Source organism: Octopus sinensis, linkage group LG16, assembly GCF_006345805.1.
Source record: "Octopus sinensis linkage group LG16, ASM634580v1, whole genome shotgun sequence".
Classification (NCBI taxonomy): domain Eukaryota; kingdom Metazoa; phylum Mollusca; class Cephalopoda; order Octopoda; family Octopodidae; genus Octopus; species Octopus sinensis.
Genome location: NC_043012.1, coordinates 3,425,004 through 3,440,409, shown reverse-complemented (window position 1 = coordinate 3,440,409; position 15,406 = coordinate 3,425,004). Strand labels below are relative to the sequence as shown.

At 40.2% G+C, this 15,406-nt stretch overlaps 1 protein-coding gene across 1 annotated transcript in view; it reads right to left on the bottom strand.

Annotated features, from left to right (window-relative positions):
* LOC115220361 (integrator complex subunit 14) overlaps positions 1–15,406 on the bottom strand; it is a 132,388-nt gene that overhangs the window by 25,534 nt on the left and 91,448 nt on the right. Inside the window, exon 8 of the mRNA XM_029790471.2 lies at positions 11,475–11,650. Coding sequence (XP_029646331.1) covers positions 11,475–11,650 — 176 coding nt within the window. The remainder of the gene's footprint in view (positions 1–11,474; positions 11,651–15,406) is intronic.

The following is a 15,406-nucleotide window of genomic DNA, read 5'->3' as shown; positions in this document are numbered from 1 at the left end:
ATGCAATTCTTTGTAGATAAAGCAGACATTACAGGAGCTTGGCGGGAAAGTTTTGCTTCACCCTCCAAATTTGCCCAAACTTACCCCTATGGATTTTCACCTGTTTTAGTCTCTTCAAAATTCATTGAATGGATAGTCCTTCAATGTTGAAGAAGATGTAATGATTCAACAGGAAGAGTTCTTTACCAGTAGGGACAGGAAATTCTTTGAACAGAGAATAATGAACCAACCGCATAAGGTGGCTGACGATACTGAAACTAAACAGCTATTATATCATTGATTGAATAAATCACTTTATGTTTAAAACTTGAATCATATTTTCCCTTAAAAAAAAGAAGCAAACAACTAACTTTATGGCTAATCCAATATATAACTGTGTGTGTGTAATAAACAAATGCATAGGAAGTATATCAAATTTTTCCTGGGAAGACACTGAGTAAATAATATAAACTTATAAGCTTCATGGCCTGAAGTGAGTGGTTAGCAAGACCGGTTTAAGAGCATGAGAATAGAGGGGACCATATGCATTATTCAACAATCTTTTTGTAACCTATATCAAGCAATGGGAATATTAAAGTGAAACAACATGAAGGTGCAGCAAGGAAATGCGTGATAGTTTGATGTGATAAACTGCATGAAACTCACACAGTTAATGCTTTCAGTTTGCCGACAGCAAGGGGGAAGAGGTCTGATGTTTCAGTTAGCAGCTTTAAAAGAGGTCACCACAAACAGTGTAGTGCAGAGCCATGATTTGCTGCATGTTCTTCTTCATAATATATGCCAAGTCTTGCTGACGTGACAAATTGCACCCGGTCCACACTGTTAAGGAGATTGGTGATACAAAGAACAGCCTCTATCCTATAAGCCAGGGGTGGGCGAACTTTTTTGATCGCGGGCCGCACAGTGCGTCTTTGGAACCTTGGCGGGCCTCATTTATAAAAATCGAGTGAAAATATTTTTAAAGGCGGTTATAGACCTATAAACACACAATCGATTGAAAGGAAATTTTGTGAAATATTCCTGGTTTAAGTGATTTAATTTAATTTTTAGAGTATCGGGTTCATGTTTTTCGGTTATTTGCTCCTATAGTTGAAATTATTACAGGAACCTCGGTTATTTTGGACAGCCTGTTATTGCTTACAAATTGCCAGGAACGGAATTTTCCTAGTAAAATCTGCACTAATTGTGGACAACCACCTCTTAATATTATGGACAACCATATCTTCACCCGGAAATGTGTTTTATTATGATGTCATGGGAATATTTCTCGAAATTTTTCATCGCTTCACTGTAGCTGAAACAAACAAACAGCGGACAATTTTGTGAAGGCACGAAACAGTGAACTGAAATAAAATGCAAACTATTGTGAATTACCGTACAACTGAAACAGTTACGAAGTATCTGCATAGAAGTTGGGATTCATAAAAGCTCTTGGCGGGCCGCATGAAAACCCATGGCGGGCCGCATGCGGCCCGCGGGCCGTAGTTTGCCCACCCCTGCTATAAGCCATGCCCTACCCAACCTCCTAAAAAAGGAAAACATTACATACACAACAAAACTGATCAATGTAGGTGCCGGTATGGCTGTGTGGTAAGAAGCTTGGTTCCCAACTACATAGTTCTGGGTTCAGTTCCAGTGTGGCACCTTGGGCAAATATCTTCAACTATAGCCTCAGGCTGACCAAAGCCTTGTGAGTAGATCTCGTAGACAGAAACTGAAAGAAGCCCATTGTGTGTATATATATATATATACATACATACATACTAGCAGAGATACCTGGCCTTGCTTGGGATTAAAATAGCGAAGTTTTTTTATTCTGTTACTTGTTTAAGTCATGTGACTGCAGCCATGCTGGAGCACCACCATTAGTCAAAAAAATTGACCACAGGATTTTTTCTTTGTAAGCTTACTACTTATTCTATCAGTATGCTTTGCTGAACCACTAAGTCATGGGAACATAAACACAGCAACATCAGTAATCAAGCAATGGTGGGGGTACAAACAAAGACACACACACATACACATACATGACAGTCTTCTTTCAGTTCCCATTTATGAAATCCAGTCACAAGGCTATATATCCATATATATATATATATATATATATATATATATATATATATATATATATATATATCATCACGATCATCATTTAACGTCTGCTTTCCATGCTAGCATGGGTTGAACGATTTGACTGCCCCTGCACAGGAGTCAGTCCAGCGTTACTGGTAATGATCACACTCAAATGTTGCTTTTTACGTGCTATGGCATGGAAGCCAGACAGCTGGTCTGGCAGTGATCCAGCTCAGATGGAGCTGTTAGCACTCCACTGGCAGGTGCCAGTCATCGAATTTGGTTCAATTTCAATTTCACTTGCCCCAAAAGGTCTTCGCAAGCAGAGTTTAGTGTCCATGCTCCAGCATGGCCAGTCTAATGAGTGAAACAGTAAAAGATGAAATATAAAAAAGATTCTATCTGTTGCTGTGTGCATCATATGATACAAATATGCAACAAATGACAAGACACTATGAGAACCTTCCAACACATGCCACTTGTGTGCAAAAATGGGTGCAAAAAGATGATGACAATGATGATGATGATGATTGCTAGGATGTGCATTACTCTTGGAAGTTTGGGTAAAACAAGATAAAGCAGTTGTCTTGAAATGGTAACAGTTCTTCTCTGTTGCTACTGGAACATGGCCTTGGCTTTTCTGAACCACTCTCACCCAAGCCCAACAAACATATTTCTCCACTCCTAGTCACTCATACTGTGTCTGCTAACCAGGTCCCACTCCTCCTGTGTCTGCTAACCCCCACCCGCCACTACCAGGTCCCACTCCTACTACGTCTGATAACCCCTGCTCCCACCTCCCACCACCACCTCCCACTCCTACTCTGTCTGGCACTTGACCTTGCACAAGCCAATGTGTCTAACTCTTCCTCCCACTGCACAACCACCTTTCCAGTGTTCCCTTCTTGTTTACAATGACTTACGTATGTTCAAACAGAACATCAACCATATTAATCTCACCAGTCTTGGAGAGTCTGTGAAAATCAAGGGCACAAGTTGGAGGGTCGACAAGGTTGTTCATCTCCTTCAACCGTTAATGGATACTTCTGACCACGAACAAAAATAAGCAAAAATTCACGCCACCACTGACTGCAATGTTTCACACAACAGACCAACTAAAGAAGCAGCAAAAATAAGGGCCACATACTGATCTCATCCAACTTGCCTGCAGGTACACAGTGGCAACAAAAGAATGTCTTCATGGTTCAGCAACCTGTTAGAAATAGCAACTAAACCTCCCTCAAAACCATGCCCTACATTCTTATTTCTTGACTGCCCACACACAGTGGGGACAAACAAGGACAAACGGATTAAGTTGATTATATCGACCCCAGTGCGTAACTGGTACTTATTTAATTGACCCCGAAAGGATGAAAGGCAAAGCCGACCTCGGTGGAATTTGAACTCAGATCGTAGCCACAGACGAAATACTGCTAAGCATTTCGCCCGGCATGCTAACGTTTCTGCCAGCTCGCTGCCATGCCCTACAATCTTAGAAAAGACATTGGATAATGCAGCTACTTGTACATTATGGCTTTACAAAAAAAACAGGATGGTCATGGCTGGAATGTTTTTGGACTGACGCGAGACCAAACAACAACAGTAAGAACAATAACAAGCAAACTTAAACAAACAATATGGAGAGAATACAACAAGCCCAGAATGCTTCACAACATATTGCATGATTCAAACCTCAACACACTGGAAAGTGTTGAATGTTAGAGGCATGGAAGATCCAGAACAACAAATCTGTATGTAGTACCTGGTTGTAAGGCCAGCTGCCTATATACAACAACAAACGAGAAAAACAGGATGGTTTAGACATGTCTATGTTTGTTTGAACACAACTTAATCTGTGCCATAAATATTGAATAACATTGTATGCAGCAGCCAAGCGTATCTCAATGGAGATAAAATTTTTTTTGGCTGAATGGCTTATACAAAAGCCAGTATGTTGTTTGTGTGAGGAAGACAGAAAAAAACACTGATACTAATGAACATGCTAACCAGAGCATGAACTTTAATGGAAAAGAAATGAGGTGGGTGGTGGAGAGGTGATGGTAGTGTGTGTGTTAACTGCGTAGCACAATTGAATTGAGAGAAAAACTGGTTATAAGAGAGATAGGATGTAGCATATAAGAGAGAGAGAAGACAGTGCTGGTATGGGCATATGATATATGTGGATCATCTGTTGTATAAAAAAAAAGGCAGAGAACCCCAAAGTACATGCAACTTGAGAGATCAAGGAAAATATGGGAGGAAGAAGCAAAGTCTCATCTCAGGATAGGCTGAACCTCATAAAGGTGATGAGAAAGAACTGTAACAAGTGATGTAGTGCTGTACTAGAAATTATTTCCCATGCCTTCTCCTACATGCATGGAAAATAGGATGAAAAACTGATGTAAAACTTAGGATTTATATCTACACCTGGGTCTCTATTTAGACCCCATCTACCACTCTCTACCTCCTGTTTGTTACTTTTTCAGGTACCACACTCTCTCTCCTATCAATATACCTCCCTACCGTTACTCGCTCTTTCATCATGTTGCCTGTATAATGAGGGATGGATTCACACTGGAGCTCTGTATTCAACTCCCCTTTACCATCACCCTTTTTTACTGCTAGCCATAATCCTCTCTCCCCTATTACTCCCTTTCCCTACCACTCACTATAACTTTCATGCTTTTGCCTTAATCCATCTTCAATGTTATTGATTAATCTATCTCACATTATTTCCTCCTTTATCACTTTCTTGCTTCCTCCCTACTTGCCTCTCTCTTAATCTCTCCTCCTTACTTTCAGCATTCCCTCTTCTATCACTTCGCCCTCTTATATTGTTCTCTTTCTTCTCAACACATCACTTTTGTTGATTCTATTCAATCTCCTTACCAACAACCATCATTTATCTGCCTATCATTCCTTCATTTACTCTCTCTCTTATCATCTACATGTTACAATCCCTCGGATTGTTTTCTTTAATTCTTCTGTCACTCTCTTGTACTGGCTCTTGTCACACCCAGTTGGGTGGGAAACAAGAATGAATATACATAAACAATGCAGGGAAAAGCAGACTCTTTTTCATCTTGATAGGGATGAGGCATCCATCAGGTATCTGATAAACAAAGGAGCAGGGTCAACATAAGGAGAGTGAACCCTTTAATCTAGCTGCAGACAAGATGTCTCTAGTGTTGATGCTTTGATAAAATGCATCCAGATACTATGTAAAATGATTGGTGATAAGTTACAGCCACAATTTGAAACCATACCAAAAACAGAATGTGGTCCCTAATTGATTACAACTGACTTTAGCCAGGGTGACCCAACATGGAAACACAGAAATAAAAATGATGATCATGTATGTATATATATAAGGTATGGGTAAAGACTCCCTTTGGTCATGAATGAGCATGGGATTGCACCTAGAAAGTTACCCATGTCATCCCATGTCTTCCTGGGTCTACCTCTTCTATAGGTTCCCTCCACCGTTAGAGTGTGACACTTCTTCACATAACTGTCTTCATCCATATGCATCACATGACCATACCATCAAAGTCGTCTCTCTTGCACGCCACATCTGATGTCTCATATGTCCAACTTTTCTCTCAGGCGCTCACACTCTGTCATGTATGCACAGACATTACACATCCAGCAGAGCATACTAGCTTCATTTCTTTCAAGCCCATGCATGTCTTCAGCAGTCACAACCCATGTTTCACTGCTATGTAGCATGATTGTTTGCACACAAGCATCACGCAGTCTGCCTTTCACTCTGAGCGAAAGGCCCTTTGTTATCAGCAGAGGTAGGAGCTCTCTGACCATTGCCCAGGTTATTCTTATTCTAGCACCCCCACTACTAACTTGGCCACCTAAGGTAACAGAAGCTATCAATTACTTCTAGTTTTTTTTGCCCTGGCATATGATGGAATCTGCTTTCTGTACATCATCGGTGTTTATTGCACCTGTGCATCTACCATAAACACAAAAATTATTTTCCCTGTTAACCTTCCTCTGATATTGCTGCACCTCTTATGTGTCCCTAGCTTACGTCGGGTACAACCTATGGAGTTACTACCTACACCTTTTTTACAGATCAAGCAGGGCCGTCTACCCAAAGGGATTTGTGATTTGTCTGCTCTCCTACTTACTAAGACTTTGGTTTTTGCTAGATTAACTCTAAGACCCTACAATTCTAGACCAAGCTTCCACACCTGAAACTTCTCTAGTTCTAGTAGTGATTCAATTATAAGAACAAAGTCATCAGCACAGAGGAGCTCCCAGGGCATCCTGTCTTGAATTCCTCTGTTAGTGCCTGGAGGACTATGATGAATAAGAGGGGACTGAGAACTGATCCTTGGTGGACCCCTACCTGGAATTCTTCACTATACACATTGCTTGTACAGCTCTCATCAATCACTCATCTACCCCTAGCTATTACATTGACCACCAGATAAGGGAGTGGGGACTCTGTCAAAGACTTTCTCTGTGTCAACAAAATCCAGGTACAGGGGTTTATTTTAAGTGAGATATTTCTCCTGCAGGTGCCTAACCAGGAATATAGCATCAGTTGTGTTCCTGCCTGGCACAAATCCAAACTGAATCTCATCTATACTAACTCTCTTCCAAATTAATTGAGCTATGACCCTTTCTGTGACTTTCATTATGTGGTCCAGCAATTTAGTGCCTCTGTAATTATTCTTAAGGCATCACTTTTGCCTTTGTAGCAGTTGACTATAATACTGCTACACCAATTGCTAGGTATGACTTCCTTGTAGACAACCTGATTAACGATACAGGTGACTAGGTTAAATCCTACTCCACCAGAAACCTTAAGGATCTCAGGGGTGATTCCTGATGGGCCAGGGGCTTTCCCTGTCTTCATGTCCATAACTGCTTTATCTACTAAGCTACTGTCAAGTCGGATAGCAATTCCCTGCTACCTGCACACTTCCAGTCCTTCCAATCCTGTTTCTTTGCTCTAATGGCCTTGTCTACAGCATTGTTCCATTACCACATCATCCTATATATATATATATATATATAATACATATGTATAATATCTAGTTGAAATTTGAAGATGAAGACAAGTGTATTCAACAAAAGATGAAGCAGGTGTATTAGTTTGACGCTTGGCAAGTGAGAAAGTCTTTTATGTTTTGAGCCTATGCTCTTCAACAGAAAGGAATATGAGGAAATAAACAGAGAATAAAAAAACTTGTGGATTTAGTGATTAATCATGGCAACATACACACACAAATATGCATACTCACTTATCCACATTTTCCATGTAAATTACGTATAGATATACATACAAACAAATTTATCTACAAACTTATGTGTCCACCCACACACATTCCTATACATTATCAGTGTGCAACATATCATTTAGGTCATTGTAAGTCACCTTGTTGTTTACATGAGCACAGTTCTACATTACAACCCAGTTCCTTGTGTAGCCGAGTAACACACTATAACTAAAATGTATTCTAATAGAAATAGGTGAAAAGGAAAGTAAAAAACGAGGTACCTTCTGACAAGTCACCTGATGAAATGCATTTGCACCTTTGATGCACCACAACTGTTTGTACAGGATCTCACCTGCAGGGCACCAGTGCACGATGGGTTAAAACTATCATAATAAATAATAAAGAATCTCATGAATTCCATTTCCTTTCTCTCATAATTTTATAAAGTCTACGGACATGAAGGGATTCCTGAAGTAAATCCACTGGCATTTGAATCCATACATTTGATGACATCAGGTAGCCGAATACTGTGCACGGGCTTTAAAAGGCATACTACAAGGTGTATGCCCGAATATAAAATTATTACTTGTATATGTGTGTGTTCACATTGGAAGATGCAGAGGGACCGGCACAGGACCACCAGTGATGGAGAGCACTGGCGAATCTGGTCAGCTCTATGCATGAGGACATTTCTGAGACCACTAACCTGGGATGACCCTAGTCTCATCATGCAAGAGCATGAAGCAAAGCGAAGCATGTGTATGTATATATCCATCACACACACATGAGGAGGTGCTGAAAAGTTCCTGGCTTTTGGGTAAAAGAAAATATAGGAAGATCAGTTAATTATGATTTTATTCAACATGTTCCCCTCTCAGATTCACACACTTATTGCAGCAGTCTTTCAGGATTTTCTAAGCCCTGTAAAAGAACTTGGAAAGCTGGGACTCCAACCAGGCCTTCTGCAATACCCTTAAAGCCAGGAACCTTTCAGAACCCCTCCTATGTGTGTGTGTGTGTGTGTGTGGGAGGTGCAATAGCCCAGTGGTTAGGGCAGTAGACTCGTGGTCGTGGGATCACGGTGTTGATTCCCAGACTGGGAGTTGTGAGTGTTTAATGAACAAAAACACCTAAAGCCCCACGAGGCTCCGGCAGGGGATGGTGGCAAACCCTGCTGTACTCTTTCACCACACCTTTCTCTCACTCTTTCTTCCTGTTTCTGTTGTACCTGTATTTCAAAAGGCCAGCCTTGCCACACTCTGTGTCTCGCTGAATTCCCCTGAGAACTACGTTAAGGGTACATGCGTCTGTGTAGTGCTCAGCCACTTGCAGGTTAATTTCACAAGCAGGCTGTTCTGTTGAGCAGATCAACTGGAATCCTTGTGATAACCGCTGGAGTGACACAACATATGTATGTATATATAATATATATATATATATATATATGTGTGTGTGTGTGTGTGTGAATATGAGTTTATACACACATAGATAGATTGATAGAGGTAATTATATACCATCATGCATTTACTTATAGGTGCATACATGGCTATGTGGTTTAGATGTTTGCTTTGCAAACATGTAGTCTTGGGTTCAATCTCTCTACATGGCACCTTAGGCAAGAGTCTTCTCTTATCATTGTTTGGAAATTTGGTCAATGGAAATTGTTCAGAAGCCTATCATATGTGTGTGTGAAGGTATATAGCCTATTGGTTAGGGTGTTGGGTTTATGATCACAAGGCCATGGCTTCCTCTCCTGCACCAAGCAGTGTGTTGTGTCTTTCAGCAAGACGCTTCACATTGTTCCAGTCTGCTCAGCTGCAAATGAGTGTTGTTTCACTGTTGGTGTAACACACAAACACACCCTCTCTCTGTCTCCAGCTGCCACAACCTCACAGTCCCACTGGATCAAGGGTGAGGACTAAGAGTATGTCTATGTTTGCTTTCAACCATATAGACAACAAAAACAATTAATGAAAGCATGTCACATGCTACCAGGTCCTTATCACTCATGAGTGACGACTAGTGCAGTAGTAACAGATATCTATGTAAGGGCGTATGTCCTGATGGTTAGGGTGTTGCAATCATGGCCCTGTGATTGGGAATTCAATCTCTGGACTGGATATTGTATTATGCTCTTAAGCAAAATGCTTCAGCTCATGTTACTATGTAGTCACTGTGGCACCTGACATGTGGTACACTGTGCACCTGTTCAGGCAACATTGATTTCATGGAGGAAGTGAGCTAATGTACAGCACAAACATTTGCTCATCATCATCATCATCATCATCGTCGTCGTTTAACGTCCGCTTTCCATGCTAGCATGGGTTGGACGATTTGACTGAGGGCTGGCGAACCAGATGGCTGCACCAGACTTGAATCTGATCTGGCAGAGTTTCTACAGCTGGATGCCCTTCCTAATGCCAACCACTATAAACAAATCCTTTGTGCCTTAAGTAGTTCAGCAATAAATTGCAGACATCCATGTGGTGTCCGTGCATTTGTCTGTTTGTGTGTGTCTGTTTTGACACTGCATGGGAAGCACTGACATTTATTTAATGTTCCACATAATTATTATGTCTTGTAACAAGGTTATTTGACATTGGAAGACAAATGGAATAAAATCATTTTCTTCAAGTGGCTGCAGCTGAGATGCATATCACCCAGGCCTAGAATTTCAGCTCTGCATCAGTTTTTGTAGATTCTCAATTTCATGTTGTGTTTCTCAACGTAGTTGAGTGGGCTTCATCCTCCATTATTGTGTGAATGTCTCCAGAATATAACACCTGTTATGGCCTGGTCCAGCAAAGCCAGTAAAACGTGCGAATTGCTTCCTGCCAATGAAATGTTTTGAGGCCTCAAGGAAACTTGGTATGTATAACATCTAGGTTATCTTGAAATTCCTTCTTCATAGAATAGATTTTGGCTTTATAAAAAAGAATGTTTTCTACACCAACATCATTTTCAAAGTCTTCAATTATTCTACTTTGAAAGAAAGGTAATTTTTTACCTACCTCGGAACTACAGAGGAATTTACATTTTCAACTCTAACCTCAAAAATCTACAACTCTATTATCCTTAACAGAATTGCCCCTCATACTGATTCTATCCTGCACTGGGATCAAAATGGCTTCTGCAAAGGCAGATCAATGCTATCATAGATCTTCTCCTTTAAAAGAATCACAAAAGAACTCTGAATTTTCAAGCAAAAGGCATAAATAGTATTTGTGGATTTCTCTACCTAACCTGTTGAACCATAATGTCCCAGATGAAATTGTCGAAGCTATTAACCATCATGTACAAAAACCCATCAAGATTTGTGCAAAGAATAGAAAAGGTCAACTAAAGAGTTCCCAACAACAGTAGGTATCCTTCAGGAAGACACTCTGGCTCCTTTTTTTCTTTGAGTTTGAAATGGACTACAACCTTAAGAATTAAGTCCCTTGCTTGAAAACAGGTAAAGATTAATGCAACCATAGAATGTTGCTGCAAGAACTCTTGTTTAACCCATGCCATCATTATTGGCAGAGTATCGGGTCCTGTGATATTTGGTAATATCTCTACATTCTGTGTTCAATTCCCACCCAGGTCTACTTTGTGTTTTGTTATTCAGGAGTTGATGAAAAAAAAAATACTGGGGTCTATGTAAATGAGTTTAACCTTGGAGATGGTGACACAGCAAAAACTGAAGTCCAATAAGTGAAAGCAGTTAAAGAAGACAAAATAAGGAAGGAATATACAAAAGCTAGTAGTAGTAGAAGAAGAAGAAGAAGAAGAAAGAAGAAGAAGGAGAAGAAGGGGAGGAGGAGGAGGAGAAGAAGAAGTAGAAGAAGAAGGAGGAGAAGGAGAAGAAGGAGAAGGAGAAGGAGAAGAAAAAGGAGGTGGAGGAGAAGAAGAAGGAGAAGAAGGAGAAGAAGAAGGAGGAGAAGGAAGAAGAAGAAGAAGAAGAAGGGGAGGAGGAGAAGAAGAAGTAGAAGAAGAAGGAGGAGAAGAAGAAGGAGAAGGAGAAGGAGGAGGAGAAGAAAAAGGAGGTGGAGGAGAAGAAGAAGGAGAAGGAGGAGGAGAAGAAGAAGAAGAAGAAGAAAGAGTTGAGTGGGATGGAGGAGGAGGAGAATAAAAATAACTATCAAACAGTGTCTGTGTGTATGAGTGATGACATACTTGTAAACCAGATGTTTTGATCCAAACAACACAGCTTTGGGCATAACTTCGCTTATCTGTCGGCCGAATAGGAAATGGTGTTTTACTATCGTCGGTACCGTACGGAGATTCCTCACCAAATTCATTAACTGGTCCAAGCTGCTTAATGTTGCCAAGCCAGCAGATGCTATTTTCACCTAAAAAAATAAAAACAAAAAAATCTGTAAGAACATAAGAAAAAATATGTAAGAAAATGGCGGTGCCCCAGCATGGCCACAGCTCGTGAGCTGAAACTAGAATCAATCAATCAATCAACATATTAAGGTTACATTCTTTTTACTTCTTTATTATTATTGTTATTATTTTGTATAACTTTTATACTGGTAAAACAAGAAATTGAAATTCCTTTACGGAAACAAGAATAATTATACATTCTTGATATATGCATTCATGTCAGGATACATATATGTTTTCCTTGAGATACTATTTAATTTCTTCTTCAAATAATTCAAACAGGTTTCTTAAACAGATTAACAGGATTTCTTTGTTTGAGTCAACACGGCTTCAGGGAAATGTGACTTTGTGAGTGAGAATTAATGGATATATGTAGGTGTGGGTATATTTGTATATATGTGTGAATGTTATGTCAGTATGTGTGTTTGCAAGGATGTAGTTGGACTCATGAAGTGGACATACAAGTGTTTTTAGAACATAAGTGTATGCCTGCTTTTTATATGAACATCTATGTGAATATATGTGTATATAGACACACACACACACACACACATATATATGTATATACATACATGGCATAGTGGTTTGGCTGTTGCACTTACAATCACTAGATCGTAGGCTCAATTCCCTGATTGGGCAGCGAGTTGTGTCCTGGAGCAAAACACTTCATTTCACATTGCTCTGGTCCCACTGGCTAGCCAGTGGGATGGTCTCATTTAAAGGCTAAAACAATGCAAAAGCACATTGTGACTAGTGATGTGTAACAACATCTCATAGCCTGGTTGGTCACATATAGACACAACACACACACACACACACACACATATATATATATATATATATATATACAGACAGACACACACACATATATATATATACATACACACACACACATATATATACAGACACACACATACATATACACACACACACACACGCATATATACACACACATACATTTAAAAGAAGAAAAGGAAATGGAGATTAGGAAGTTGATAATTATTTATTACTAACAATAAACTGGTCATCATTGCTTCTAACAACAATACTCAATAATCTAATTACAAATTTGCACATTAAATTTACATTTATGTGACATTATCATCATCACCATCACCATCATCATCATCATCATCACCGTTTAACGTCCATTTTCCATGCAAGCATGGGTTGGACAGTTTGACTGAAGACTGGCAAGCCAGATGGTTGCACCAGGCTCCAATCTTGATCTGGCAGAATTTCTACAGCTAGATGCCCTTCCTAATGCCAACCACTCCAAGAGTGTATGGGTGCTTTTACGTGCCACCGGTACGAGGGCCAGTCAGGCGGTTCTGGTGACAGCCATGCTCAAATGGTGTTTTTTTATGTGCCACCTGCGCAGGAGCCAGTCCAGCTCAAATTTCGTGCATACGCATTGTTTGTTTTTGATTTTGTCAACTACAGTGTAGTAGGGTCAGTTGGGCACCACCACCTGTAAGAAAAACAGCACCATGACACAATTCACTCTGCCAGAAATTTGGAAACGACATGCTGTACTGCTTGGCATTTGCCCTGGAAGCTCCAATATGAACATTTCAGAGTGTTTGGGTGTCAATCTGAGGACATGTACCGAGAGTGATAAAAATCAAACATCCAGTCAACATCATGATGTTTGGAGAGAACACTAGTGATGGTGATGTTATACCTCCATTCATCTTCCCACATGGGCTCATACTCAACATGGTGCCTACATCAAGTGCTTGGAGGACGTAGTGCTGCTGGAAAGCCCTATGTCTGGCAACAGGACTCCGCACCATGCCACACAAGCAGGAGAACCCAGTCATGGCTGTCAGACAATTTCTGCGACCACATCACCCCTAACAACTGGCCACCTAACTCCCCAGACTGCAACCCCCTTGATTATCATTTGTGGGGTGTAGTTGAGCAAGAGACCAACAAAACTCCTTGTAACACCAAAGATGAACTGAAGGCAAGGATTATGGCAGGAGATTCCTAAGTCATCTGGAGGTCATGGTTGAAGCCAATGGCGATTTAAAAAAAAATAAATTTACTCTTTAGTATTTCAAGATATCTTTATGCAATTTTGGTAAGTGTACCTGTTAAAATGGGATGTCAGTGTTATTGTCATTTTTGCGTAATTTAGACAACAGTTTATTCACTGCACCCTGCATACACTGACACACATACATACATATATATAAGATGACACGGAAAAGCACCCGGGACACTCTGTGGAGTGGTTGGTTTAGGAAGGGAATCCAGCCGTAGAAACCAAATTAAAACAGAGTGCCTGATGCAGCTCTCCAGCTTACCATCTCCAGTCAAACTAACTAATGCCAGCATGGAAAATGGACATTAAATGATGATGATGATGATCCTACTGTTCTATTAAAGTAGAATTCAACAAAAAAAGTACTCCATGAAGTGAGAGATAAATATCACAGTGCCCCTATGGCAAGTAACTATTAGTATCACTTATTTTAAATACTGTATACATTAAATGATATTTCAGAGATTTATTATTGTTATAAGTATATTGTATGTCATGTATGGGGTGTATGTCTGAGAAGTTTGCTTTATAAATATGTGCACTTTCCTTCCGTTTTTTAAATTTTTTTTTTACTAATCCATAAGAAATTAGTTCAACATGACACTTTATGGCTACAAGGAAGATAATACTTCATGGCTGAATGGTTAACTAATTTGCTTGGATTTTATTTGGTGAATCATAAGTGTTTTTTTATTTTACTCTCAGGTCTAACCAGGCCTTGTGAAATTGCGTAGCTGGAAACAATGTGAAAGCTTGTCATGCGATATGCAATTCTGTTATACAGAATTGTTTGTTCATCGTTTAACGTCCGCTTTCCATGCTGGCATGGGTTGGATGGTTTGACTGAGGACTGGTGAGCCAGAGGCTGCACCAAGCTCAATCTGATTTGGCAAAGTTTCTACAGCTGGATGCCCTTCCTAACGCCAACCACTCCGAGAGTGTAGTGGGTGCTTTTATGTGCCACTGGCACGAGGGCCAGTCGGGCGGTTCTGGCAATGACCACGCTCAAAAGGTGTTTTTTACAGGCTACTTGCATGGGATCCACACCGGCGACAGTGGCAATGACCATGCTCGAATGTTCACATCGATAATCCCTGAGGATTATCTTGAGAATACAAGTATTTGTGGAATACTAAGCCACTTAACCCTTTAACATTATATATTTATTTATTTATTCAAAATAGATGAACATCAATGGAATTTGTATCTTTGTGGTGCCGGTGGCACATAAGAAAACCATCTGAACGTGGCCGTAGCCAGTACCACATCGACTGGCCTCCGTGCTGTGGGGACGTAACAAACATCTGATTGTGGCCGTTCTCCAGCCTCGTCTGGGCACTAGTCCATTGCAGGATCACTCATCTTTGCCAAACTGGAGCAAAGTGAAATGAAGTGTTTTGCTTAAGAAAACAACATATCGCCTGGCCCAGAAATTGAAACCATAGTCATATGATCATGAGTCCAACACTAACCACTAAGCCATGCACCTTCACTATTTGTTAATACTACCTTGAATTAATCATGTATTATCTCGTAGCTTCAAGATTTTGGTGTTGTGATTGTTTACTTTTAGAATGACAGTGTAGGGTAGGTGTGAGATGCTGGATCTGGTCACTTTGAACACGAAACGCAGAATATTTGGGTTCTTTTTTCTTTTATTCTTTTTACT